The sequence below is a fragment of the Sus scrofa genome, chromosome 2 (assembly GCF_054392235.1).
Source record: "Sus scrofa isolate SSC_HxYL_T2T_F1_AM1 chromosome 2, Sscrofa_HxYL_maternal_Yorkshire_Landrace_v2.0, whole genome shotgun sequence".
NCBI lineage: Eukaryota > Metazoa > Chordata > Mammalia > Artiodactyla > Suidae > Sus > Sus scrofa.
In genome coordinates this window covers 161,496,306-161,523,985 of record NC_139384.1, presented here as the reverse complement: position 1 = coordinate 161,523,985, position 27,680 = coordinate 161,496,306, and the positions used below count along the sequence as shown (strand labels likewise).

At 65.5% G+C, this 27,680-nt stretch overlaps 1 protein-coding gene and 1 long non-coding RNA gene across 3 annotated transcripts; one reads left to right on the top strand and one right to left on the bottom strand.

The window, feature by feature from the left end:
* Nucleotides 1-27,637, top strand: CSF1R (colony stimulating factor 1 receptor). 2 transcript variants are annotated; one of them, XM_021085015.2, is made up of 21 exons: nucleotides 1-229; nucleotides 3,998-4,255; nucleotides 4,671-4,970; nucleotides 6,464-6,600; nucleotides 7,177-7,336; nucleotides 11,459-11,645; nucleotides 14,365-14,480; nucleotides 14,867-14,987; nucleotides 15,066-15,253; nucleotides 16,912-17,024; nucleotides 21,939-22,065; nucleotides 22,165-22,269; nucleotides 22,645-22,755; nucleotides 23,368-23,530; nucleotides 23,877-23,968; nucleotides 24,036-24,133; nucleotides 24,635-24,757; nucleotides 24,836-24,947; nucleotides 25,914-26,013; nucleotides 26,595-26,703; nucleotides 26,799-27,637. In XM_021085015.2, exons 1-21 carry the CDS (start codon nucleotides 181-183, stop codon nucleotides 26,934-26,936), a joined length of 2,907 nt encoding a protein of 968 aa, XP_020940674.2. In that variant the 5' UTR covers nucleotides 1-180; the 3' UTR covers nucleotides 26,937-27,637. The 2 variants fall into 2 exon arrangements, with proteins under 2 accessions (XP_020940674.2, XP_003124148.6); XM_003124100.7 differs by having other exon boundaries at nucleotides 16,909-17,024.
* On the bottom strand, nucleotides 16,787-21,286 carry LOC146405837 (uncharacterized). The gene is made up of 2 exons (XR_014839178.1): nucleotides 20,965-21,286; nucleotides 16,787-20,485 (listed from the first exon to the last, which is right to left on the bottom strand). It is a non-coding gene; the product is annotated as an uncharacterized LOC146405837 (long non-coding RNA).
* Nucleotides 27,638-27,680: the final 43 nt, after the last annotated feature.

The window sequence follows — 27,680 nt, the reverse complement described above, 5'->3', positions numbered from 1 at the left end:
GCTGAAAGGGGAAGAGGGGGTCAGCCCGAGGAGGAGGAAGAAGAGCAGAGCAAGACAGACAGCCGGAGCCGGGAGAGGCGCGCGTCCACTCGTCCTGGGCCCTGCGGAGCTCGTGTCCCGGGCCCCGGGTCCCTGGCCACCCCAAGCCCTGCATCAGCCTGCCGCCTGCCCGCTGGGACCATGGGCCTGGGCACGCTGCTGCTCCTGCTGGCAGTCACAGCCTGGCCTGGTGAGAGTAGAACTGGGGACTTGGGCAACGGCGGGGGCGGGGGGTGTGACAGGGAGGGCCCCCGGGAGGACCCCGTCCACCCGTGCCCCTCACCGGGCCGCCCGCCTGTGCGTGTGTCCCCAGTCCTGGGCTGCAGGCTGCGGCGTCTGCTCTGGAGAAGGCCCGGGAGCGGGAGCTGCGATGGTGTAGAAGCAGCCCGGCCGGGGCTGCAGGTCCTTCCCGCCCCGCTGTTGGCCTCCCAGTGTCCTGAATCCATCCCTGATGTCTCGGGGCTCCAGGTCCACCGTTCGTAGGCGGCGGTGAGGGACGGGACAGATCGCTGCCCACACCTCACTGGGCGCGCGGACTCCCTGGGGTCTTGTCGCAGTGCAGATTCTGGCTCTGTGGGTCCGGGGTGCCCTGAGATTCTGCATTACTAACAAGCGCCTGGGCGGTGCCAGGGTGCCTGTCCTGACCCACCCTGAGCAGGGCGGCCCCAGAGGGCCCCTGCTGGCCTTGCCAGCCCGGGACCCATGAGGCGGGACCTGATGGTGAGAGGCCTGACAAGGCAGCGGTCATTCCTTGGCTCAGAAGCAGGGGCAAGAGGTTAGCCTCTGGCCGGGGCTCAGGAGAGGCAAACTGGGGAGGAGAGAGTTTGGGGTGAGGGCTTGTCAGGGGAGGACAGGGAGGGTCACCCGGGCCAGAAGCTCCCAAACACAGGCTGCTGGGCCTGGGGACGGGGAGCTGGGTGCAGACCCCACGGGAAGTCGGGCCCTCTGGCCGCAGCGAGGGAGCATCTGCCCCCAGGAGGGCGCCTGGCTGGCGGGGAGGCTCGCGTCTACGCGTTCCACTTTATTGCTTCCTGCAAGGACTTAAGGCTGGGGGTGGGGCCGGGTGGGGGGCCGCCTCCGCTCCGACCCCCCTCCCCCCTACAGTCCCGGGGCTGCAGGACTCTGGCGGGTAGGTGTCTGCGGTCCCCGATGAGCACCCGGCTTGCCCAAGGTGCTTCTCTGGCCCAAACCAACCCAACCCACTGGGCTTGTGCATCGGTTCTTTTTAATTGAGGCGTCATTTCGTGCAGTAGGAAGCAGATTCCCAAGTGTGCATTTCACCATGTTTGACACACGCACGTGCCTGTGTCGCCACCGTCTCAAGTGAGCTGGAGACTGTTCCCCCGACTCGACGAAGGTCCGTGGGTTGGCTTTGCTTTGTGGTCCTGTGCTCAGCCCCAACCTGCCTGTGGGCCCCTTCGGGAGGAGGGGCTCCTTGGCGTCTCCCCAGAGGAGGGTGGGGGCGGCAGGCTGGAAACCAACACTTTCAGCCGGTAGACCGGGGCTGGGTGACTGGGGGTGCACTGTGGGGAGGTTGGGGCGCAGGGTCAGAGTCCCTAGAGACCAGGCCGGTCTCGCTAAGACCCTGGGCCAAGGAGGAGCCTGTGCCCCAGACTATGGCGTACGGTGTTGGGGGGCAGAGAAGGGGAGGTTGGGGTGTCCCTCACCCTGGCAGCTGCCAAGGGAGGGCCTCCCAGGCAGGTGGGCGGTTTGGGGAGGCGAGGTGGTGGGGGAAGGGCCTGGGGAGGGCAGGCCGAGCAGGCTTTTCCTTCCCGCCAGCCAAGCTGGCAGCGGGGCGCTGGGGCTGAGGTTAAGGGTGTCAGCCCTGCCCTGCGTGGATACTCGAGACAGAGCAGATGCCTCCCTCTGACCACACTTCCCGAGGCCGAGCCTGATCTCGAGGCCCGGGAGGGAGGGACGAGGCGCCCACGAGGCTGGGCAAAGGCAGAGGCGGAACAGGGAGTCTCAGGATGCTCCGGGCATGGACTGTGACCTTGAAGGGTTAGACCTTGAGCTCTGAGCGTGAGGACCAGAGTGGGGGGAGGATGGAAGGGGAGCCGGTGAAGCAGTAGCTCCGAGCCCAAGGCTGCGCGTCACTTCACTGAACCCCCGTCCCGCCAGCCTCCCCGAGGGTAGTTCCATGAGCCTCAGAGGGTGGAAGCGTGGCCTGAGGCCAGAGGGGAAGCAGGCTTCCCAGTGCTCGGCGGAGGACCACGTCTCAGACCCAGGCTGGGGAGACGCCGCAGCCAAGCTCTTCCCTGCAACACCAGCCCTGATCGCAGGGGGCGGGCGGCTGCTGTGGGAACATTGGGGGACAGGGTCAGAGCCCCTAGGGACCAGGAGAGCCTCACTAAGATCCTGGGCCGAGGAGGGGACTGTGGCCTAGACCTGGGTGTACAGTGGGGGCCGAGGAGGGGACCTCTTCCTGGCACCATGCCCTGTGACCGGGGCTGCCACGGTAATAGGGAGCAGCCTCTCCCTGGGACTTGCCACCTGCCCTCCGGAGGTGATGCTGGCCCTTGTCCGTGGTGGGCAGGCAGGTGCCGGCCTTGGCGGTCCTCACCCGCCCACAGCATCCTCGGGCTCAGGCAGACAGGCTGCCTCTCTGATGGATACGAAATCAGCACTTGAATTAAGCCACCCTGAAATCATGAGGCAGAGGAGGGTCTGTGATTCTGGGGTGCAGGGTGAGTTGTGAGGGGAGTAGGATGGAGAGACCCATTTAGGGAGCTTTCGTGCAGGGTGACGGAGAGGCCCTATGGTCACCCCACGTCTCAGGGCTGCGTGTCTGCGACCCCGTCACTGGGACAGAGGGGTTAGACTCCCCAGGGGCTCTTCGTGGGTCGGGGCAGAGCCAGGTCCCCACCCCAGGACGTGCCATTGCCCAGCACATGGCACCCCCTCCCCGGGGGCAGGGGTCTCTGCTCTGGAGGGGACAGTGGCCAGGAAGCAGAAGTGGGAGCATGCCTGGGAGAAGGGCTGTGGGCTGAGCGGAAGCAGGGGCCAGGCTGGGTGCCAGCAACGTGTTTCCGCCTGCGCCGGCGGAGGGTGCCTGGCAGCCCCCCCAAGGCCTTGAATCAGCTCTCACTTCCCTCCCCGGCCCCTATTTTAGGCCCCGGAAAAATGCTGACACTGCAGAGGCAACGGGCCTTCTTCCCGGAGGGCTCGAGATGAGTTTCAAGTTCTCTTTTCTCCTTCAAGAAACTTTTCCTTAAAAGAGCTTGTCTCCCCAGTAAACACCGCGGGGCTGGGGGCCGGGGTGGCTGCGGGGGCCTGACGAGGTCAGAAACAGCACGGCTCAGATCTACGCCCTTGCTGACAGGTGTTCTACAAGGCTTTCCGTGCATCTAACCCTCCCGACCTCCCAATGAATAGGTGCAGTGAGGTCCCCGTTTTGGAAGGGGTACGACCGAGGCCCGGGCTCTGAACCCCCCTTCCGCCGCAGGCCTCACGTCCAGCGACGGGCGCGGGCACCGCGGGACCCTCCCCGCCTTTGCTCTAACGCTGGGCTAAGGCCTTAGCCGCGTTTCCCCACATGGTCCCCGGGGAACATGGCCGTGAACGCTCCATCCCTTTGTCTCTCCCTCTGCTTGTTCGAAGCCCCTGCTTGGAGCCCGGCCCTGGGCTTGGCAGCAGGAGGGCAGCGCGCCCTGAACACCGACCGTGCCCAGGAGTCGTCCTGGGGAGGCTGGTGGCAGGGGCAGCCCCTGCGGGACCGTGGCTGGGCGGGGGCCGAGCAAGCGCTCAGAGAAGGGCTGCTGGGGACACCAGAGACACGGGGCCGTCACGGCAGGCTTGGGTGGGGGCTGAGCAAGGGACCCGAGAGGGGCCGGGACTTGCTCAAGGTGATCCTGCCCGTCCTGGCAGACCCCCAGAACCAGCAGCACCCACCTCAGGGGCAGGGCGGGCCCGGGGGACCCCTCGGGCCTCACGTGTGTTTGCCGCCCCCTGCCACCAGGTCAGGGGGTCCCGGTGATTGAGCCCAGCGGCCCTGAGCTGGTGGTGGAGCCGGGCGCAGCTGTGACCTTGCGATGCCTGAGCAATGTCAGCGTGGAGTGGGACGGCCCCATCTCCCGCTCCTGGACCTTGGACCCCGACGCCCCCAGCAGCGCCCTGACCACAAACAACGCCACCTTCCAAAACACGGGCACGTACCGCTGCACCGAGCTCGGAGACCCGCTGGGGGGCAGCGCCACCATCCACCTGTACGTCAAAGGTGAGGAGCCGCCCAGTGGGGCCCGCCCGGGATGGGCAGGAGGCCTGGGCCTCGACCCCGCCGCTCTGATAAACCAGCTCCACACGTGCTGAGCGCCTGCTGCGAGCCAGGACCGGTGGCAGCGCTTCTCATTTAGTGTCATCCCCACTGCGACCCTGCGAAGTGGTTCTGGGATTCTGCCCATTTGCCAGAGGCTCAGGCCGGTGGAGCCATTTGCCCGAGGTCACACAGCGTGGGGGGGGGGGGCTGGGCCTGGCTCATCAGCGGAGCTTCCCTGGTGTCCTGTGACCTCAGGCAGGCCATCAGCCTCTCTGAGCCTCCCTGCGGCCAATGTCCAGGGACCCCTGGGCCTGGGGGAGGGGATGTGTGTGTGTGCTGGGGGGGCTGAAACCCTGTGTGTCCCCTTGTTCCCCAGACCATCGTCGGCCCTGGAGGGTCCTGGCCCCGGAAGTGACGGTGCTGGAGGGCCAGGATGCGAGGCTGCCCTGCCTGCTCACCGACCCGGCCCTGGCAGGGGGCGTCTCGCTGGCACTGCTGCGCAGACTGTCTGTCTTGCCCGGCCGGGCTGTCTTGCGCCAAACCAACTACTCCTTCTCGCCCTGGCATGGCTTCACTATCCACAAGGCCAAGTTCATCGAGGGCCAGGACTACGCGTGCACCGTCCTGGTAGACGGCAGGGTGGTGTGGAGCAGCGTCCGGCTCAACGTGCAGAAAGGTGTGTGGGCCGGGGGATGGGGAGGGCCGGGGGACGGGGAGGGCCGGGGTCCCCTCATCACCCGCTCCCTCCCTGCCCCACAGTCAGCAGGGGACCCTTGCTGGGGTGAGGTGGCGAGGTGCTGGGTGCAGGGACGGAGCCGCGTACCAGCCCACAGCGCAGGGCAGGGTGGTCTCGGTGGGAGAGGCCGAGAAAGTCCTTGAGCAGGGGGCGGAGTCGAGAGGGAGGAGCCCTGCGGGGAGGGTGACGCGTTTTGGGGCTGAAATGAGAAACAGGCAAAGAGGAAACTGCAGGTCGCCCGCGGTGGGAACAGGCTCCCCAGGTTCCAGGAACAGAGGGAGGCCCAAAGCGCTCCCGCACCCGCCTCGTGTTTTTCTGGCTTGGCACCAGCCGCGGTGCCGGGCGCTGGGGAGCAGAGAGCCCGGTGATGGGGCGTGGCGGCAGGCGCCTGGGACACCTCCCCTGGGGACAGTGCTGGTGACGTCTCTCTTGTGTTCCCCCGTCCCTGCCCAAGGCGATTCTGGTTTCTGGAAGGGCCGGGTGAGCCCGCGGGAACCCAGGCGCAGGACCTGGGCCTGAGACTGGGGTCCAGGGTATGTGATGAGGCCACAGTCAGAGCAGCCCTGTGCCCTGAGGCCACGAAACCTGTCCCGGAGGCCCAAGGCCCCCACCCAAGTGCAGAGAGGCCCCGAAGGCCTTTGGTGTGCACTGGCAGAGAGAGCCCGGGCCCCAGCGCTGCCAGGAGCCTCTCAGGGGCCATGCATGAGGCCACGAGGGCCCCGCCCCGGGGAGATCAGGTGATTTTTCAACAACAGCAGCCTCGGATGTTCATTCAGTGCCTACCACGTGTGGGGCACCGGGCTAGCTGCCAGGGGTGTTACCTTCCTGGATTTGCCCTTGATGAGGGCTCCAGATGGGACAGAAGGCAAGTCAGCAGCCGTAGTGCTGAATAAGAAGCCCAGCTGGAGGCACTGGGGTCGGACGAGGCCGGCTCAGCTAAATCGGTCGCAGGAGGCCCCTCTGAGGGGGATTGGAGCCGTAGGTCTGAGAGGCGGGGGCCAGCGCCCCTCACTGTGGGAGAAGCCTCCCCAGGGCACGGTCTGGGGTGGCGGCGGGGAAGGCTGTGCCCTGGCAGCAGGGTGAGCGGACGGGGACAGGTGGGCAGGCACAGGGACAGACCTGGGAGGTGGGGCTGGAGCTTCTATTCTGAGAGTGATGGGAAAGCCGCTCCAGGTTGGCACGAGAGAGGCACTGTCCTGGTTTCATCGTGAAGAGCTCGCCTGGGCCGGGGGCAGCAGGAGCCCGAGCCGAGAGGGAGGGTGCGGCTGGGAGGGCGGCGGGTCGGCCCAGCTCTGTCTGGGAGGCAGGAGGTGCGGGGAGATGGAGGCGTCGGGGCTGCCACCCAGGATGTGGGGCGGGACCCTGGCCGGTGGAGGGCGCAGAATGATGGCTCCGGCCTGGGCGTTCATGGGTTCCCCCCACCCCGCCCCCAGTCATCCCAGGCCCCCCGACCTTGACGCTGAAGCCCACAGAGCTGGTGCGCATTCGGGGAGAGGCCGCCCAGATCGTGTGCTCGGCCACCGACGTGGATGTCCACTTCGAGGTCTTCCTCCACCGCGGAGACACCAAGGTCGGTGCCCGCGGGGCGTCCCCGCAGCCGCAGCCCCCAGCCCCGCCTCCGACCCACCCACCACTCTCAGGGCCCAGGGCGGGACCTCCCCCAGGCCGGAGGGCACTTGCCCAAGATCCGCTGCGGGTCAGGGGCTGACGCAGAAGCAGCAGGCAGGGTCGCGCTGCTGCGTCTTGGGGTGGGGGGTTCTCTACTCCCTGCGCCCCTGCCGGCGGACAAGAGCCACCTGTCCGCTCACTTCTGATGTAGCAAGAGGTTCCTAGGCCACCTTGGATGCCAGGGACTGAGGGCGGGTGGGGCCGGACTCTCAGCAGGAAATGGACTCAGGCTCCCAAGGCCGTCCTCCCCCAGCCGCGGCATCGCCGTGCCGTCCGCACACGCAGCGTGTCTCACTTTGTCTACACCACAACCCTGGGAGCGCAGGGCCAGTGTCGGTCCCACTGTGCAGATAGAGAAACGGAGGCCCAGAGTTCCAGGAAAGAGTCGAGGAAAAGGCCAGTGGTGACCTTTAAAGGGTCCCCCAGCTTCCGGGGGCTCAACCCCTCAGAGTGCGGTGTCCCTTCCTTCTGGCTGCAGCTGGCCATCTCTCAACAATCCGACTTCCACGACAACCGTTACCAAAAAGTCCTGACCCTCGACCTCGATCCCGTGGGCTTCCAAGACGCCGGCAACTACACCTGCATGGCCACCAATGCCCGGGGCACGCACGCCACCTCCATGGTCTTCCGGGTGGTAGGTGAGCATGGGGTGGTGGGGGGGCTGGGCGGGGCCCGGGCAGGGGGAGGGGCCGATGCAGAGAAGGAGGAGACGCTGGTGACCAGCTCGCGGGAAAGCCTGGCTAGGGGCGTCTCTCCACGGCCCTCCCAGAACCCCCTCCCACCCGGGAGCAACCCCAGGGCGTGGCTGCCTCGGCTTCCAGCATCACTCCGTTCTGCTTGGGGGCCGGGGTCCAGTGGCTCCCCCCGGGCTTCACCGTCGACCCATTCAGTCGTCCCTCCAAGCCTGGGACACTCGTGTCCCTGGGACACATGAACAGACGGCCGTCACCCGTTGTGGTCGGGGGACGTGTGGGGTGTCCTGGGATCACCAGGGGGACCCCAACCCAAGAGCCTTGGACAACGCGCCCTCTAAGCTGGGACCAGAATGGAGGCGGGTCGGCCCAGCAGACGGATGGGAAAGGAAGGGGAACAGCTCTTTTGGCAGAGGGAACAGCATGAGCAAGTCTCGAAGGCAGAGAAAGCGAGAGCGTTTGGGACAGCAGCAGGGACCCGCCGGCGCGGGAGGGCCGCCGCACAAGGCGGAGCTGAAGGCGGCGTCCGCACGGCCAGGCCATGGGTAGTGGCCTCGTATCTGCTGAGAGGGTGTGGAAGGGCTTCAAGAGAGCGGTGCGATGAGCGTGTGCAGAGGGGCCACGCGCGGTGGTCGGGAGCCCGCACTCCTGGGCCGCACTCCCCCTGGCTCTGCCAGTGGCGTAGGAGACGGCGTCACCTCTGCCTCACCTGCAAAGTGGGGAGGTGGCCAGAGCTGTCTCATAGGCCTGTGGTGACAGCTGTGAAGCTCTCGGTGTGGACGTGGATTTAGACAGGGTTAAGGGTGTAGACATGGACCGGACATAGATGTAGGCGTGTAATTTGAAGTACTCAGCATGGGACCTGGCACGGAGTAAGTGCTCAGTGTGCCTGGGGAGATGTGATCTGAGGGGCTCAGCCCGACGTCGTGTGGACGGGATGGGAGACCAGGGGCTGGAGACCCATCAGGGCGGTGAGCGCAGGGGTCCAGGCCAGCGATGGCTAAGGGCGCCAGACTGCGGTGAGGCCCAGGAGCGTGTCAGACGAACGACCTGTGTGGGGTACTGGACAAGGCCTGGTGGCCGCTGGGAGGAAGCGACGAAGGGGAAGGAGCCAAGACCACGTCTGGGTCTTGGGCTGGAGTGACAGGGAGGGCGGCGGGAGCGGTGGCTGAGCATCCGGAGCAGAGGGGCGTCTCTTGGTGGGGGGGCGGGGGGACTGGCCCTGAGTCACTTGAGTCCAGCCGCACCTCGTGTGTTAGATGTTATTGGGGGGGGGGGACGACAGCGCGGGAGCTCTGCATGGGGCCCCATCCTGTGCCGAGAGCGTCCAGGGCTGTTGGAGGAGGGGATGTTGAAACGCTCCCGGTTCTGGGTCTAAGCCTGGGTTTTCTGGTGCAGGCACACAGCAGCCACTCAGTAGAGGTTTGCCTTCCTCCACTCTTCCGGCCGGGTGCGTCTAAGTGGAAGGACACAGCTACATGGAGGTGATACTCTAGCTGGGAGAAAACAAAAAGCAAAACCAGTGGTGTAAAAAAATCAATTTTATAGGGTTTTCAGTTTAAAATGGGCTGATCCGCAAGGAAAATCTTGCCGGGAAGCTGGCATTTGGACAAAGACGGGAAGTGGACGGAGGAGGAGGTGCAAGCGCATCTCCGAGAAGAGCGTGCTGGGCAGAGGCAAGCAGCCTTCTCGAGGATGCTCGGCGGGGTCGCCCAGCGTGGCCTGGCCGGGGTGGAACCGGAGAGGAGGGTGGTAGCAGGGAGGCTGGAGGAGAAGGAGCGGGTCCCTGTAGCCAAGGCGAGGACTCGGGCAAAGGAGTGATGTGACCCACCTCGGACGGAACAAAGCACGACCCAGCTCTCTGGTGCTCTGCGGAGGGAGACACAGGTAGAAGCGGAGAGATGAGAGGTGAGAGGCGACTGCTCGTCGGAGCTAGAGGTGACGGTGGCTTCATTAGGGTGGTCACTGTGGCGGGGATGCTGGGAGTTTGGATGGATGGTTGGCAAGAGAGGTGGCTGGCTAAGGGAGAAAGAGGCGAGAAGGAAAGAAGCTCGCCCTAAAAGCTCACAGACTCGGAAAACAGCTACCTAGAGGGAGAAGCAGGTGCACAAGGGGGAGCCTGAGCAGCGTGTCCCGTAAAAGGGCCGCAGAGGGCACGGAGCAAAGTGACATCCGTCAGAGAAGGACCCACGGCATCACTGAGACGTAGGATCGAAAAAAATAAAGCCAGTGACTAGAACAGAAAGAGACTCCCAGGGAGCAAGCCAGCGGTTACCAGTGGGGAGAGGAGAGCGGGGCGGGGGCGGGGGGGGCATTGGAGGTACAGAGACTATAGTGGGAAACCAGCCGCAAGCAGGTATCGTACACCACGGGGAATAGAGACGAGCTTACAGTCGCGCCGACGGAGCAGAACGCTGGGCGGTGAGACACGGCGCAGCACGCCCGAGACGCAGATGACACTACACCAGCTCTATGTCAAATTTTTAAAAAAGAGCTAAAAAAAAAAAAAAAAGGGAGGGCGTTTCTGTTGTGACTCAGTGGGCTCAGAATCCAACTAGTACCCGTGAAGATGCGGCTTCCGGCCCCGGCCTCGCTCAGTGGGCTAAGGGCCCAGCGTTGCCGTGAGCAGCAGCGCAGGTCGCAGACGTGGCTCGGATCCCGTGTGGCTGTGGCTGGGGTATAGATCCTGTTTGACCCCTGGCCTGGGAACTTCCACAGGCTGTGGGTGTGGGCTTAAAAAGACAAAAAAAAAAAAAAAAAAGAAAGAAAGAAAGAAAGGAAAGGAAGGTTGAGGAGGGAGAGCCCCCCGCAGCCTGGAGTGATGGGTGAGGTCTCCCCAACCGGGTCGAGGCTCGAAGCGGGACAAGAGGAAGGAGGCGGGCTTCCTGGTGGAGGAGGAGACCTGAGCGCAGCTGCCAAGTTTGGAGCCACTGTGCTGTGTTCAGGGGACATTAGGAGACAGATGGCGGGGAACGGGGTGTGTGTGTGTAGGCATGCGTGGGGTGTGTCTGGGGCGGGTGTGTGTGTCTGGTGGGGGGATGTAGGAAGAGGGAGGTGGCTCCATGGGGGCACGGAGACCTGGCGGAGATGAGTGTTGCGTGCAAGCTGAGCCGCGGAGGGGAAGGGGCCTTTCTGAGCGGGCTCGTCGTAGGGTAGGAGAGTGAATTCTAGATCTCAGAGGGTTGAGCCCTGAGCATCTGGTCCAGGGAGTTGTGCAAACCCTTGTGCTTTCAAGGCCGCTCCGTGCCCCCCCCCCGGAAGCCCCTGCGTTCAGGGGGGTTGGGGGTTCTGCTCCTTTGCCTGTGATTCACCCAGAGCAGCTCGATCTGAATTCATGCAGCCTCCCGTCGGGAGACACCACCCAGGACTCCCTCAGGTACAGGGAACAGAAAGCCACGCAGGCCGACCTGATTGGGAGAGGCCCTTATCGACCTCAGGGCCGTGGGCGTGAGCTCGCGGCGTCGCCGGCCTAGGCGCTCAGCCGTGGCCGAGAATCCACTGCTTCCGAGGCTCGAGGCTCAGCTCTGCGCTGGGCCCGTGCGGGGCGCGAGGCTTGGAAGCCGCGGCAGGAGGGCGTCTCCTTTCCCGGAGGCCCGGCGGGAATCCAGAACCCAGTGCCCCTCATTCGGCGGGGACAGGTTAGCCCGATGGCGGGCCAGAGCTAGCTAGCGCCTGCTGCAGAGCTGGCTGGGGAACCTGCAGCGACCAAACGACGACCAGGAAAAGGGGAAATGGTCGGGCCTGTGGAGGAGGAAAAAAAAAGAGACCCTTTTTTTAACAGCTAGAAACGTCTCCAAAGGTCGTTAACTGTATATATGCCCACTTTCCAATCTTTCTGTTACATAAAGAGGCAGCGGCTCCAAGGAGGAGAGCTCGGGGGAAGCGCTGGGAATAGAGACGTCAGGGGCCAGGTCTGGGGGGCGCGGCGGGCTCTGTGTACCTGGCACAGGTGGGTGGTGCTCAGGGAGGGTCCGGCCGAAAGGCTGGATCGATGGGCCGGTCACCGGATGAACAGAGCAAGCGGGACGGCCGCCCCCTCACGCCGCCTGTGTGGATTCTGCTTTCCAGAGGGGGCCTACCTGACCTTGACCTCCGAGCAGAGCCTCCGCCAGGAGGTAGCAGTGGGAGAGAAGCTCGACCTCAAAGTCAAGGTGGAGGCCTACCCGAGCCTGCAGAGTTTCAACTGGACCTACCAGGGACCCTTCTCGGACCAGCAGCCTGAGCTCAGTTTTGAAACCAGCAAGGACACGTACAGGTATCACCCGCGAGCGCCCCGTGCAGCCCCACAGCCAGAGGGAGGACGTTGCAGCCGGGAGTCAGGACACTCGGGTCCCCGCTCAGCCTTGCCGCGTGACCCGGAGCGAGGCCTTCATCTTTTCTGGTCTCATTTTTCTTTTCTTTCTGTACCTTTTTAGGGCCGCATCCACAGCGTATGGAGGTTCCCAGGCCCGGGATCAAAACGGCGCTGTAGCCGCCGGCCTACACCACAGCCACGGGATCCTTAACCCACTGAGAGAGGCCAGGGCTCGAACCCACGTCCTCATGGATGCTAGTCGGGTTCGTTACTGCTGAGCCACGACAGGCGCTCCTGGGTCTCCCTTTTCTTGACCACGTAGGACCTCGATTCACGCATCTGTGCGTGAGATGTGGCGCAGACGAGGGCACACACTGTCCCCCATCCTTGGAGAGCCGCCTCCTGGTCACCCCAGAACCGTCCATCCTATTCCTTCCCTCTCGTGACTCATGCAAACGTGGAAGCCAGTGCCCGGTGAATTCCACGCCTAGTCCCAGCCCCGGCAGCGACTGCGGGTGTACCTGCCAGGTGCACAGGGCGGGGGGTTAAGGGGGGGTCTGGGGAATCAGTACCCCCTGGACCCACACATCACAAGTTCTTGGCAAGTCCATGGGCATCCGGCCCCGAGACTCTCCCGCCAGCCACTCTGCCCCAGGGCTCGAGTCTCTTCTACGGGGCCACGATGCCACAGGCTCTCCCCCCGTGTTCCCACACCCCGAATCCCGCTCATCCCACGTGCACGGCGTTTTAGGCGTCTTTTCCTGTCTCCTGTGGACTCTTTCCTCAGCTCTTCCTTTCCCTTTGTGAGATTAACCAAGACTTCCCTAGCGGGTTAAGGACCCGGCTTTGTCCCTGCAGTGGCGCTGGTTCATTGCATAGTGTGGGAACTTCCTCCATGCTCGGGGCACGGCTGAAAAAAAAAACAAAAAACAAAAAACACCCAAGCAGGAGTTCCTGCTGTGGCACAGTGGGTTAATGACCCAGCTTGTCTCTGTGGAGGCGCCGGTTTGATCTCCAGCCTGGAGCCGTGGGTTAAGGATCTGGCATTGCAACAGCCATGGTGTAGGTTGCAGCTCTGGCTTGGACTCAAGCCCTAGCCACCTGCAGTGGGTGCAACCAAAAAAGAAAACCAAAGCAAGGACCTAAGCAGGGGGTGTTCTACACAAGAGCTTTATTTTTGGAGGAGGAGCAGTGATAGATGTTAAAAGAACAGTGTCTTGGACCCGTCCCATGTGAATGAGACGGAGCAGCAAACACGCGGTGTGCTCGGGGTCACACCCGCTGCCACCGTGCTGACCGGCAGCCCTGATGCGTCTCGGAAGCCTCTCCCGCAGCGTCTAGCTGTGGGCTCAGCGCCCCCCTCAACAGCCCCTGGGCTGTGTGTCTGTTGTAATTGACTCATGCAAAGGAGACTCATTTGCCCTCCCAGGGCTGGATAATCCCAGACGTTGTCCAACTCCCAAACTCCCTGGAATTCTCGTTCTAGCTCCCAAACCTCTTTGATCCCTGGATTCCTTTTTTTTTTTTTTTTTTTTTTGGCCACGCCCCACAGGCATGTGGGATTGAACCACAGCTGTGACAATGCCAGATCCTTGAACTGCTGAGCCACCAGGGAACTCCCCATTCCTGGCTTCTGTTTGTTGATCGTCAGAATCAGAATGTTCCCTTGTCCTTGTCTTCCTCTTCCTGCTTCCCTTCTCGTCCTTTCCGGCCAGGACGCCTACCTTCCCCTCGTCTGAGGCAGAAGCTCTGGGTCTGGAGTCTGCAGACCCCTGGAAGCAGGCTGGTCCATGGGCAGGTTCCAGGGGCCCGTAGCAACAGGACGCTGTGGAAAGGGACCAGGGAGACGCCTCAAACAGAGCAACCCGGGCCATTGAGCACAGGGCACACGAGCCAGGCACCAAAGAGACACCGACCTGAGCGTGTGCTTCCTAAGGGTGCCCTCGGCTCACGCCCAAAGAGCAGTTGTTTCAGTGGGAGACGCAGCTGTCAGGTATCTCCAGACGGGATGCGTGCAGGGGCTCCTGCTCGCCAAAGGTCTGGCCGAGTGAGGCCGTCCTGGAACCACCCAGGTTCGCCTCCAGCCTCTTCTGTGATAAAGGACAAGGCCTGCCGTGCGTCTCGCTCTCTGTCCCCGCTCCAAGGACCTGTCCCTTGAACCCCGAGGCCGGGTCTGTGAATGGGTTGCCGTGTCACCCTCACAGGAAAGGAGGCAGAGGACCAGAGAGGGGAAACACTTGCCTGAGGTCACACAGCTAGGACCAGGCAACATCAGGACGGGAGCCCCGTCTCCGGAGGCCCCGGCCCCATCCGGCCTCTCTTGCCTCTCAGCCGCCCTCGGCAGGGTTGGTGCGTTAGGGCAGCAGCTGGCCCGGGCGCTGGCGTTTCCAGAGGGGTTGTTCAGCCCGGGGACAGCGGTAGAATAGGTACATTGAGAGTGTGGCACGTTACAGACCCCGCCTCCACTAAACCTCAGGACGAAACCCCTTTTCAGATGAGAGGAACTGTGAAGGGAGTCGGGCTGGTGGCTTTTCACGTCTCAGTGGCAGCTGCCCGGCCCAGGTACCTGGCTCAGCCAAAGGGTTTGTGCCGCAGACACTTTACCAAAAACAACCCCCCCCCTCACCTTTAAGGCGGCCATCTGAGCGCCGTGCTCCCTGACACCCAGCTCCCCTTGCAGATACGCCTCCACCCTCACCCTGCCTCGCCTGAAGCCCTCCGAAGCCGGCCGCTACTCCTTCCTGGCCAGAAACGCCAGAGGCGAGGGTGTCCTGACCTTTGAACTCACCCTTCTGTGTGAGTGAGAGGGGGCTGGGGGTCTGGGGAGGTGGGCGGGGAGGGGCTGGGGGCCTGGGGAGGTGGGGGCTGGGGGGCTGGGGGGCTGGGGGCCTGGGGAGGTGGGCGGGGAGGGCTGGGGGCCTGGGGAGGTGGGCGGGGAGGGCTGGGGGCCTGGGGAGATGGGGGCTGGGGGGCTGGGGGTCTGGGGGCCTGGGGAGGTGGGCGGGGAGGGCTGGGGGCCTGGGGAGGTGGGCGGGGAGGGCTGGGGGCCTGGGGAGATGGGGGCTGGGGGGCTGGGGGTCTGGGGAGGTGGGCGGGGAGGGGCTGGGGGCCTGGGGAGGTGGGCGGGGAGGGCTGGGCGCCTCGGGAGCTGAGGGCGCGCCGCTGCTGCTCTCTCCGCTCAGACCCACCAGAGGTCAGGATCACGTGGAGCCTCGTCAACGGCTCCAGAGCCCTGGTCTGCCAAGCCTCGGGCTACCCGCAGCCCAACGTGACTTGGGTGTGGTGTGGGGGCCACACGGACAGGTGAGCGTGTGCCCGCCGGCCGGGGCCCGGGCAGGGGCTGGGCCCCCGCAGCTCTGAGCCCCGTGCTGCTCTTTCCAGGTGTGAGGGCGCCGGAGTGCTGGTCCAGGAGGCCCTCGGCCCTGAGGTCCTGAGCCAGGAGCCCTTCCACAAGGCGACTGTCCAGAGGCTGCTGGCCGTTGGGACCTTGGAGCGCAACAGGACGTACGAGTGCCGGGCCCGCAACAGCCTGGGCAACAGCTCCCACGCCTTCCAGCCCGTCTCCGTAGGTGAGCTCCAGTGCCAACTCGAGGCCCGGCCGGGAGGGCACCCAGCAGCTGCTCCACCCCCGAGAACCAGGGCCAGGGCTCTGGCGCCCAGCAGATCCCAGGTCAACCCGTTTGGGTGGGACTCCAGGCCCCTCCCCACCAAAGCTCTCCTGAGGCGGTGAGATGGGGGTTCTAGAAGCCACAGAGCTGGAAGCAGGAGCCGAGGGGCACGGGGCACTCTGGGCCTCTGCTCAGACTCCCACCCTGGGGGCCGCAGCGCTCCCTCCTGGAGCTTAGAGTCTGCTGCTGCGGGCAGGAGACGAGGGACACGGTCCCCCCACCCAGGGCTCGGCTGGATGGCCTCCGCCCTCTGGACCCCCTTCCTGCCAGAGCCACAGGGGTGCTGTTGAGGCCGGGGGGCGGCCCTGGGCCCTGGGGCAGCTGTGTCTCAGGCCATGTGTGCAGGGTCCTCTGACGCCCCCCAGGCCGCTACCAGGCAGGGGCACATCCTCTGTGTGCCAGGCCTGGTGAGGCTCGCTGGGCCCAGAGGGGTCCCCCAGGTGCCCCAGCTGCTGGCCTGGGAACAGCTGCGCTGAGGCCGGATCCCCGATGCCGCTGCCTGGGTGGCTCTGTCTCACAGCGGGGGGCCTGTGTCACAAGCAGTCGAGCCGCCATGAGCTTGAAGGCTAGCACGGGCCAGGCGCTGTTCCAGAGGCCTCGCCCTCCCGAGGTCAGCACTGTCGTCCTTCCCACTGGGCACCACGGGCCTGGGGCTGAGGGACACGCCACAGGTTTGGCGTCACACCTCCCGGGGGCAGAGGTGGGGTAGGGCCTCGGGCTCCCGCTGCTGAGCTGGGCCGCAGGATGGAGCGCATGGCCTCCCAAACCCACCCAGGGGACCGGGGCCCTTAATGTGGGAAGAGGGGACTCTGGGCCCATGAGCGTGGCTTTCAGGGCCTAAGAAGGGTTCCAAAGAGCACTCGGGAGCTCCCGCCGTGGCTTGGCAGTGAAGAACCCGCCTGGCATCCACGAGGACGCGGGTTCAGTCCCTGGCCTCACTCAGTGGGTTAAGGATCCGGCGTGGCCGTGAGCTGTGGTGTAGGTCGCAGATGCGGCTCGGATCCCGCGTGGCTGTGGCTGTGGTGTAGGTGGGCGGCTGCAGCTCCGATTCGACCCCTAGCCCGGGAGCCTCCATATGCCGTGGGTGCGGCCCCAAAAAGCAAAGAGAAGCAAGAACGAAGGGCTCTGGCAGGAGCTGCAAGAAATGCTCGGGAGGCGGGTCTCAGTCTCATCTCTAGAAGGCCTCTCGGCCCCAGCTGGCCGGAGGCCCCAGTGGTGAGGACCTCCACACTCGGGGTGGGGGGCCTGCAGGTCACGGCTGAGCCCGGGCCAGGCTGCTGCGGGGGCTCCTTGCACCCGCAGGGGTGGACTGTGTGACCTGAGGGGCTTGCCCGGCCCCAGGGGCCATGCGGCTGGGCAGGAGCAGAGCAGGGGACAGTTCCCCCCGGCCCCTGGCTGGGAAGGGTCTGCAGGCTTCCGGGTGAGAGGACATTGTCCAGTCAACAAGACTTTATTGGGCACCTACTGTATTCTAGGCAACTGGCCCGTTCCCAGTAGGGGCAGGCGGGTCTCAGGGCGCCCACTGCTGGCTCACTTCTCTGCCTCGCCCCTTCCAGCAGCCCAGGTGCACTCGCCGGATGAACCCCTCTTCACCCCGGTGCTGGTGGCCTGTGTGTCCATCATGGCCTTGCTGCTGCTGCTGCTCCTGCTGCTCCTTTACAAGTACAAGCAGGTGAGCCAGCGGGGCGGCAGGGGGTCAGGGCGGGGACGGCCAGGTACCCGAGGGAGCCAGACCCTGGGGCAGCACCACCAGGCTGCATGGATCCAACCTGAGCCCTGGATCCATCAGCCCAGCACCGGGCCAGCAGCTCTGTGGTGGGCGCCTGCTGTATGCCAGTGGGAGTGGCCGAGGGAGCCCAGACCGGGAGCCTTGGAGGTTCTGCCCTGGGGGGGGTCCCTGCGTAGTGCAGGAGGCCCTTGCTAATCGAATGACCCTGAAAGGGAGGGCACAGGTCACGGGGGTGGGGGGCGCTGCCGTGGGGAGAGCAGGGGGGTCTGGGAGCGTGCGAACGTGGGATCCTGTCCCAGCTGGGGGCTTCAGGGATGCCCAGAGGGGGTCCCGGGGCCAGGCCTGTGTCTCTCGGGAAGGCGGCAGGGGAGCTGGTGGAGGGAAGGCCCGCCCGCCATCGTCCTGTTCGTTATTCAATATCGTTATTAATCTAAGCTATTGCCCGCTGCTGCCTCGGGCCCTGCCTGCCATCCGCGTGCTCAGTTGTAGCGATTTGAGGGGCATTTTTTGGACGTTCTCTCCTTCACCAAAGCCCCTTTACAGAATTGGAAGCCGAGGTTCTGAGAGGTCAAGACAGTTGCCCTTGTCTCAGCTGGTCAGTGGCAGAGGCTGGCTTTGGAGGAATAGCGCAGCATCTTCTCTCAGGCCCCCAGCAATGTGGAGGCGGCGCCTAGAGCGCCAACATTTGACAGTGAGGAGCAGGCCTGGCAAGGTCAAAGGACCTGCCCACGGCTTCCAGGTGTCTTGTACCCCAGAGCCCGCAGCCCCCACCACCCAGCCTGACGGCCTCCCTGCCCAGGAGAGCACGTCCGCTGCCATGGGGCTCTGAGAGCACCAGGCCGGAAGCAGAGGGGGTCCCTCTGGGTGGCACAGAGGAAGACTGCTTGGAGGGGGCACGTGTGAGCAGGACAGGCCTGGGAGGACGGAGCAGCAGCAAACGGGGAGACGCGCTTCAGGGCAAGGGTGTCTACGGGGGACAGCAGCGTGGGGAGCCGTGAACCCTGATGCGCAGAAGCGGATGCAGGTGGGGGCGGGTTGAGGGGCTGGGCCCCATTCTGGAGGCCCGGTGGGTGTGCACAAGGGAGCGATATGAGTCAGGAGGGAAGGACCCACCTGGTGGCCCCTTCCCCACACCTGCCCTGGGGTTTTCACGTGAGAAGTGGACTGAGAGCCCAGGAAACAGGGGTGCCCAGGTGCCCACGGGGTCGGCCGCCTGGGGTGTGGGGGTCCCCAGGTGCCCATGGGGTCAGCTTGCTGTGCTCATGCCAGTGTCCAGCAAGCAGAAGTAGCTCTGAGCCCTGGGCCCGTGTCCAGGCCGCGGGGATCTGGGCACAGCTCTGTCCCTGCTTCGCCATGTCACCTCGCTGACCCCTGCCTTCTCTGGGCCCCACTTCCCCGACCTGTCCCACGGGACCGAGGACCTGACAGCCTCCTCGTCTGACACGCCGAGAGCCTCCTGATGGTCTAGCTTAGGACTCGGGCTGGGAGTTGGATGGATCTGGGTCTGAATCTTTGCTGCCAGGCTCTGGGACTCTAGGGGACGTGGTCTCTGTCAGCCTGTCCTTCTCGTCTGTGAAGCGGGGTTGACAATGACAGCCGCCCCCCCAGGCATCCTGAAGACTCAGTGTGGTAACTGCGGCGGGGACTTAGCAGGGGGCCGGGCACAGGGTGCTCGGGGCGGATGCTGCCCACCTGCTCCCAGGAGGCAGCTGGCCGGGGAAGCCGAGGTAGCGCGTGCATCTTGGGATGAGAGGGGTGTCTGAGGCTGGCAGACCCCAAAGTGTGGGTCATCAGGCCCCGTCGCCCCCCTCCAGGGAGCAATGTCACTCGCTCTCGTGGCCGCCAGGTCCTTCTCTGAGCAGCTCTGGGCAGAGTTCTTCCCTAAACGGACGGAAAGGTGCCTCCCAGGTACCTGCAGAACCACCTCCCAGGGCTGCCGAGATTCCTGAGAAGGGTCTGGTTCCCCCTCCGGCGCCCTGGGCCAGCCGTGGTCTGGGAACACCCTGCCCTCTCCCAGTGCAGCTGTTTCTGGAGCAGGTGCAGGTGCAGGAGCTCCCAGTCACCTCTTAGCCCACGTGGGACGTGTGGCCGGCCCCTGGGCCCACCCAAGGCCAAGAGCAGGAGCCCTGGGGCAAGACCTGGAGGGGTCCGGATGGGCCTGCCCTGCCTCAGGCTTGGCCCCTTGGGCCTCCGACACTGGTACTGGGTGGAGGGGTGGCCGGGGGGGGGGGGGTTGTTTCTGCCTCCGGGCTGAGTCATGGGCTTTCTGGGCCCCAGAGACCGCAGTGGGGGGCGGGGAAAAGAAAAAAGCAGGAGTCAGCAGCTACGAGGAGGAGACCAAGGGGACAGGGCGGGGGCCACTGCAGAGGTGTGGCTTCTGGGGTAGGACTGAGCTCCGGGATTGGGGTACCGGGATGCATCAGAGGGCCCCCCAGGTTCCCAGGGGAACTTGTCCGTTCTCCACCTTCGCGAGACAGAAAACACCCACCCGCCCAGCGCCACCAGCCTGGAGGGGAGTCAGGGCTGTGGTGATCCCGCGGCCACCCTGGTCAGGTCGCCGAGGGGAAGTGGCCTCGGAGGGAGATGACGCACGCCGAGCGTGTGGCCCCGCGCCTGCTCACGGGAAGTGCCCCCGAGGCACGCACCGATGGCGTTACCGATTCTGCCACCGCGGTTGGGAAGCCCGGCCCCCCCGCCCCCGGGGCTCCTTCAGAGCAGAGGCTGTTCGGGCCAGAGCTGGCAGCCGCCTGCCAGGAAGGGGGGCCAGGATGCCCAAGGCAGGCGAGGGGGAGGTGCGTTCTCCTCCAGGTAGCGGTCTGGGGTTGAGAGCTGAGCTTCCCGCCAGCCCGGCAGGCTCTCCTTCCCGGTGCCCAGGATTCCCTGCAGCGCTGGGGGCCGGCTGAGGGGGCTGCTCCCCAGGCCCAGCTGCGGGGTGGAGGAAAGAGAAGTGGGGAGCAGGACAGGCGACAGCCTTCCCCGCGGTGGCGCCTGGGCGTGGAAGTGGCCAGGAGAGGTCCCGGGCTCCCTCCTGGCTCTGCCTCCCCCCGGGGCTGGGAAGGCCCCCACAGGCAGGGCTTGAATCTGCTGACGCTGGGGCGGTTCCTGGTCCTCTGCCATTTGCGACTCTGCACCGAAACTGCCTCTCGGGGTCCTCAGTTCACCCACGGTCCGCGCTCCCGATCAGAACCCGAAAGGTCTTCCTTAGGTCTGCCTGCAGTCTCTACCCCAGACGCCCGTCTGGGAGTTCCTCCCTGCGGCTCTCAGGCGTCTCCTCTCTGAGCCCACGGAGCCTTGAGTCACGGGCCCCTTTCCTCCACGGGCTGGCACTGGCCCCCGCCTGAGCTGGCTGCCCCCAAAGGAGCCCAGCTGCTGAGCACAGCACAGCTGCTGCTCCTGCTCCAACACTGACCGGAAGGAGAGTGGGACTCAGTTCCAAGGCCTCGGTGTCCCCACCGCCCAGGCCCGCTTCCACTTTCCACCTAAACTCTGTCTGCCATCAGCACTTCTCCAGGGCACCCCCCTGGCACAGTGCCCCCATGCAGCTGTCACCCTGGGCAGGAGGGAGGCAGCCGCTCCCCCACAGGTCAGGTTGAGCCCGGCCAGCTGGCGGGATCCCAAGCAGAGCCCGGGTGGAACCGGGGCCTCTGGAGGCTCACTGCCTTGTGCTCAGGGTCTCTGCAGCCTGTGACAGAGGGGTCACCCACCTGCATCGAGCCTCCAACCCCCACCCACCCACCCCCCGGCCCCTAGAGAATCCACTCGCTGATTTCAGCCTCAGGCCCCTCTCCCGGGTCCCATCAGGCCTCCCCGCCTCCGAGCTCCAAGCCCCGTCCCCTGTGCTGCCTTCCTGATGCTCACGTGGCCCTGGCCAGCTCCCTCTCACCTCCTCGGGGCCTCCCTGACTTCTCCTCCGTTGTCTCCAGGGCTTTCTGTTCCTTCGCCTGCTTTGTTGTCTCCGGCCCTACTTAAACGCTCCCTGCAAGGGGGTTTGCTGGAGCTGAATGCGTGTCTTAGCCACTAGAGTACAAACTCCAGGGACCAGAGACTGGTTCAACTCTGAATAGTGGTGCCTGAAACAAATTGAAGTACTCAGTGAAACGCTTGGACGGCACTATTATTCAGCCTTAAAAAGGAAGAGGAGTTCCCGTTGTGGCTCAGCAGTAATGAACCCGACTAGTATCCATGAGGACACAGGTTCAATCCCCGGCCTTGCTCAGTGGGTTCAGGATCCAGTGTGGCTGTGCTGTAGGCCGGCAGCTGCAGCTCTGTGTGGCCCCCTAGCCTGGGAACCTCCATATGCCATGGGTGCAGCCCTAAAAGAAAGATAAAAAGAAACTGCTGACACCCGGAACAGCATGGATGAACCTTGGGACGTCGTGCTAAGTGACTAAGTCCCCCAGGAAAGGTCCTGCGTGAGTCCAGTGACATAAGGTGCCAGACAGGCAGATGCCTGGCTCGGGGTGGGGGGCGGGGGCAGTCGTCGAGTGAGCACAGAGTTCGGTTTCCAGGATGGAGCGTGTCTGGCTGTTCAGCGGTGGGAATGTACTTAGCACTACCGGGCGCAGAGGGGGCTGGCGCGGTGGATTTCCTTGCGTCGAACCAGCTCTAACGGTAAACTCATAATGCTGGGCAGGGGGCTCAGGAGGGCGCTGCAGCTCCACCCTCCTCCCAGCTGAGGCACCACCCGGTTGCAGGGCTGCCCAGGCCCCCAGAGCGGGTCCCCCGTGGCTCAAAAACAGGCAGGGAGACAGGCTTGGAGGAGGGGCGGTCCCAGGTGGGCCAGCAGGCCTCGCCTCCCGCCTGCCCCCGGGGTCTGGGGTCAGGGGTCAGGCCCAGCATCTCCCCTGCCCTCTACAGAAGCCCAAGTACCAGGTGCGCTGGAAGATCATCGAGAGCTTCGCGGGCAACAGCTACACGTTCATCGACCCCACGCAGCTGCCCTACAGCGAGAAGTGGGAGTTCCCCCGGAACAAGCTGCAGTTCGGTGAGCGGGGGTCTCGGCCTCCACCCTGCCCTGGCCCCGGGTCGGCGTGGGCAGCAGGGAGCCTCTGGCCCCCAGGGACCTAAAGAGGCTGTGTGGCAGGTAAGACGCTGGGAGCCGGCGCCTTCGGGAAGGTGGTGGAGGCCACAGCCTTCGGTCTGGGCCAGGAAGATGCTGTCCTGAAGGTGGCTGTGAAGATGCTGAAGTGTGAGCACCCTTGGGGGCGGGGGGGGGGGCAGCCGCCTGGGCGGGCCGGCTCCATGGCTCAGCGCATCTCCCACGTTTCCAGCCCGTCAGAGCCCGGGACTGGGGTGCGGGCTCTCAGCTTCGCCTCTGAGCTGCAGCCTGCCTCTAACTGCTGCTGGGCGCACAGAGGCCCTCCTGCGCTCGGGCCTGGCCGCAGCTCGGCCTCTCGCACCCAGGACCAGCTCAGTGACGGGCCCGCTCTCCTCTCTCGGTCCTCGTTCCTCCTGCCTCCCTCGGCCTGACTGCCTGGGGGCTCTGGCCCCGCCGCGTCCCCGACGTGTGTGCGGCGCTCTGCATCCCGCCTGCTCTCTGTCCCGGCACCTGCGGCCCCCGCAGCCACGGCCCACGCTGACGAGAAGGAGGCCCTCATGTCGGAGCTGAAGATCATGAGTCACCTGGGCCCGCACGAGAACACGGTCAACCTGCTGGGCGCCTGTACCCACGGAGGTGAGGCCCGGCCGCAGTGGGGCCCGTGCGCTTGGGGCCCCACGGCCACCTCCCGTCCCCCGCCCCGCCAAGGCAAGGTAGGCTCCCTGCCTCAGTGTCCCTCAGGGCGCAGGCCGGATGCCCGGACTGGGCCGCAGCCGCTTCCGGGTGCCAGGCCGTTTGGAGCTCTGGTCCGTGGGCCTCAGAACCGCCTGGAAAAGGAGACCGGCGTGCAGGCCCCTGGGTCCTGCCCCAGGGAGTCGGGCCATGGGTTTGCAGGGAAGCCCCCAGAGGGTGGGCCATCCGCCGCAGGGTCCACAGGAGTGTCCGGGACCCCCGGGGCTCCCAGGGCGCCCCTCTCGTCCCCGGGAGCAGCCCGCGCCTCTGTGGAGCTGCCCTCGACTTTCTCTGCAGACAGACTCCTTCAGCTCCCGTGTCTGGGAGATGGCTCTGCTTTAGCCGGGTGGGGTCGCTGAGGCCCAGGGAGCAGAGAGGGCGGTCCAGGGGCAGGAGGAGGACCCGGAGCGCCCGCGTCCTCATCCGGGACGTCTCGCCCCCGCCCACGGCCCTGGTCCACGGGCCTCGGGGTGGCGGGCTGGCAGGGCCCTGACGCCGCGCTCTCGGCTGCCCTAGGCCCTGTCCTGGTCATCACCGAGTACTGCTGCTACGGGGACCTGCTCAACTTCCTGCGAAGGAAGGCAGAGGCCATGCTGGGACCCGGCCTGAACCCAGGCCAGAGCCCCGAGCCAGGCCCCGGCTACAAAAACATCCCCTTGGAAAAGAAATACACCCGCAGGTGAGGTCCCCGCAAAGGGGGGAAGGAGGCCAGGCCTGGGAGGGGGGCCCCGAGGTCCGTCCCCAGAGGCGGCGCGGGGCCGAGTGGCCCGGTGGCCCTCACCGTCTGTCCCACCTGCGTCGTGGGAGCGGCCACCACAGCATCCCAGCAGCTTAGTTCTTGTGCTTATTCCCATCATCCAACAAATACCTGGGTCCCTCCTGTCTGGAGAGTACTGAGCACAAGGACGGGCAGCTCGTGGCCTGGCGGAGAGGGGCGTTAATGGACGCGTTGCTGTAGCCGGGGCCCCTCCTAAGGCCCCGTCCTTCCCTGCGCCAGGCGGGGCACTGATGGCTCTTCCGTGCAGGGACAGCGGCTTCTCCAGCCAGGGTGTGGACGCCTACGTGGAGATGAGGCCCGTCTCCACGTCGTCTTCCAACGACTCGTTCTCTGAGCAAGGTGAGGGGCTGGCCCGGGGAGTGAGGGGGCTGGGGGGGGACTGCCCTGACACACACCCCCTCCCCAGACCTGGACAAGGAGGACGGACGGCCGCTGGAGCTGTGCGACCTGCTCCGCTTCTCGAGCCAGGTGGCCCAGGGCATGGCCTTCCTCGCTTCCAAGAACGTGAGTCAGAAACGGGACCCTCCACTTAGGTCACCCGAGGGGCAGGGGCAGCGGAGCGCCCTCAAGGCTGGACGCGGGAGGAAGGGGCACGTGGGAAAAGCAGCTGTCCTCTCAGACACAGTGCCGGGCGTCCAGGGCTTGCACGCGGGTTTGGCCACTTGCCGTGGGACTGAGCAGCAGCTCAACTTCTCCGAGCCTGGGTTTCTACCCCCATCGACCTGGCACCATCCCAGAGGCGCAAGCGTGAGACAGGGCTACCGCCTGTGCAGACTTAGCCAAAGGCCTGGCATAGCCGGGCCCTGCTCGGAGCATCAGGGCTGTTTCTGGGTCCAAGCACCTATTTTCTGGGGCCTGGTCCTGGGAGACGGTGGGGCCGGGGGCCCGGGCACAGGGGCAGAACAGACGCCCATGCCCTCACCAAGGACCCCAGGCTCCTGCGCCCCCTGCACCTCGGGCTTGGGGCTGGGGGAGGCCCGCGACTAACCCCACAGCACCCCCCAGTGCATCCACCGGGACGTGGCAGCCCGGAATGTGCTGCTGACCAGCGGCCACGTGGCCAAGATTGGGGACTTCGGTCTGGCAAGGGACATCATGAACGACTCCAACTACATTGTCAAGGGCAACGTGAGTGCCGGCACGGCCGGGCGGGGGCGGGGCGCGGGGCCGAGTCCGGGTCCGAGGTGACCGGGCCTCCTGTGCCAGGCCCGCCTGCCTGTGAAGTGGATGGCCCCCGAGAGCATCTTCGACTGCGTCTACACGGTGCAGAGTGACGTCTGGTCCTACGGCATCCTGCTCTGGGAGATCTTCTCGCTGGGTGAGCGGCTGCGCCGGGGCTGGGGTGGTGTGTGGCCCCCTGGTGTCGGGTACTGCGTGGAGGAGCCTAGTCCAGGGAGCTCGGGCCTTCCCGTGGAGGCCTGGGGGGTTAGAACCCGACTGAGGGAGTGGCTGTTGTGGCGCCGCGGGAAGGAATCTGACTAGGAACCGTGAGGCCGTGGGTTCGATCCCTGGCCTCGCTCAGGTGGGTTAGGAATCCAGCGTTGCCGTGACTGTGGTGGAGGCCGGCAGCTGCAGCTCTGATTTGACCCCTAGTCTGGGAACCTCCATATGCCGTGCGTGCGGCCCTAAAATGACACAAAAGAATCCAACTGAGGCAGACCCATCTCTGGAGGAGTGGGTCTGACCCCCAGCCTGGTGGGGTAGGTTAAAGAATTCGATGGTGCAGAGGTGGTGGCTCAGATTGAATCCTTGGCTTGGGAATCTGCCTACGCTGCAGGTGTGGCCGTTTCTTGTTTCTGTTTTTAAAAAGGATGCTTGGTGGTCAAGGCAGAGAAAGGGCTGGTGGGTGTGAAGAGACAGACGGGCTGGGCCCCCAGGGCGCTTCCTCCCACCCCCCCCACCCCTCGGCCTGCTGGCGGCGCAGTTGCTGCCTCCTGGAAGCGCAGCTTCCCCTCGTCAGAAAGGCCGTGCCTTTGATGCAGCTCCCGTTCCTGGGGCACCAGGAGGCAGAGGCACCCGGGCGCCTGTCCTCCTCCCCGAGGCTCCTCTTGCAAAGCGTGGGCTGGCCTCTTGGGGGGCGATGTGTTCTGGGTGAAGGCCCTCATGGTCCGAGAAGCCCAAGCCCTGCGCGGAGCCGGGCAGACAGGAAGCACCATTAGGAGGAGCTGCTGCTGCCACCGCAGCCCAGCGGGCACCCTGCACCCCCAGGCCGGCCAGGGTGCGTGTGCGGGAGGTGACGGTGAGAGCACCGAGCAAGCTCTCCTCACGACCTTGGCCTCTGCAGGGCTGAACCCCTACCCTGGCATCCTGGTGAACAGCAAGTTCTACAAGCTGGTGAAGGACGGGTACCAGATGGCCCAGCCTGCGTTCGCCCCCAAGAACATGTACGTGACGCAGCGTGGGGAGCAGGGCACAGGCGCCCGGAGGGCTGGTCACAGGGGCTGCCCATCGCGGCGGGTGGACGTTTAACGCAGACTGACGCTCGGACCTCAAGGAAGGCCCCTCTCGTCTTCCGTCCTGGCTGTGCTGTTGGCCAGCCTCCCAGCCACCCGGCCCCCGGGGCCTCTTCGCCGCTTCACGCCGGCCGACACCACGAGCCACTCACTGGCTCGCAGCACAGCCCCTCCGTGGGCTTGCTGGCCCGTCTCCCCACGCCTGCCCCCTCTGCCACCTCCTCAGCCCCTTTAGCCCTCGTGCCCACCACCTCCACCTCCCAGCCTGCCTCTCACAGCTGCAGGCAGCAGGCCTGCCCCTTCTTTGCCTGGGAGCGCGCGCCCGGCAGCACCTCTGAGGCCCTTCCTTCTGCCCGACGGCACGCCCTCCCCCCCGGGTGCCTGGGGACTGGGTGCTGGTCCTGGACGAAGCGCCCTCTGGACTCCGTCGCGGGGCCTCTGCCGGGCAGGACTGCACTCACACGTGCAGGCAGAGCGGCCCAGACGGGTAACCGGCTGCTGTCCCTTCTCAGATACAGCATCATGCAGGCCTGCTGGGCCCTGGAGCCGACGCGCAGACCCACCTTCCAGCAGATCTGCTCCCTCCTTCAGGAGCAGAGCCACGGCGACCAGAGAGCGCGGGTGAGTGCGGGCGGCGCAGGCTGGGCGGCTGGCTGCATGCAGCAGGCTGGGCTGGGGCGCGTCCATCTGGATGACCCCCGCCCCCGCGCCCCCAGGACTACAGCAACCTGCCGAGCAGCAGCAGCAGCAGCAGCGAGCCCGAGGAGGGGAGCTCCGGCGAGCACCTGGCCTGCTGCGAGCAGGGGGATGCGGCCCAGCCCCTGCTGCAACCCAACACCTACCAATTCTGCTGAGGGGGTGGCCTACCCTCCTCCCTGGACGGGTTACCATGGGCAGAGCACAGACTCTGCCCTGGGCCTTTCACTCAACAGCCTGGCCCAGCTCCCGAAACTCAGGAATGTGGGGTCCAGGAGGTCGGGGGACCCCACTTCCAGGACCTGGGCCGTCACTGCCAGTCAGGGGCTGGGGCCGAGCCTCCCCACCCCTGCCCCCACCCCCCCACTTTTCAGTGCTGGGCCTCGCGTTTGCTATACTAACTGGGAGCGCACCCAGCTCCCGCTGAGCCTGTCCCCGCCTTCAGGAAGCACCCCCTCTCCCGTGTCCACGGCAAGGGACTGGGTCTGTGCCTCCGAGCTCCCAGGAGCTGCCCACACACACGGAGAGGAAAGCACGGCCCCTGGGGCCCTGGCAAGAGGGGGACACCTGCCGCGTGGGAGCAGACTGGTGTGCAGGGCGGCTCGTCTGGAAGAATCGCATCGTCCTGGCGGCCTCTGACCTCCTGCCCGCAGCCCCTCCTCCATGCGTGGGCTGCTCCCGCTGCCATGAGCCAGGCGGCAGTGCCAATCCTGAGTGTCCCGCCCGGCCCCCTGTCCTGAGCCGGCCGGCGGGGCCCCGTGTGGCTGGCCACACCAAGCACACAGGCCCCCGGGTGCCGCTGCCTCACTAACAGTCACGCTGTAGGTTGTCCTGTCAGCATTAAACAGCAGTATTAACACACCGGCCTCTGGTTCTTGGCGCCGCTGGGGGCCCTCGGGGCC

Bases quoted from the DNA above. Each gene is read 5' to 3' on its own strand.
- CSF1R (XM_003124100.7), top strand. From the start codon at position 181: ATGGGCCTGGGCACGCTGCTGCTCCTGCTGGCAGTCACAGCCTGGCCT. The intron at 22,066-22,164 runs GTGAGCGGGGGT...GCTGTGTGGCAG, and splicing joins CCGGAACAAGCTGCAGTTCG to GTAAGACGCTGGGAGCCGGC. The intron at 26,014-26,594 runs GTACGTGACGCA...GTCCCTTCTCAG, and splicing joins GCGTTCGCCCCCAAGAACAT to ATACAGCATCATGCAGGCCT.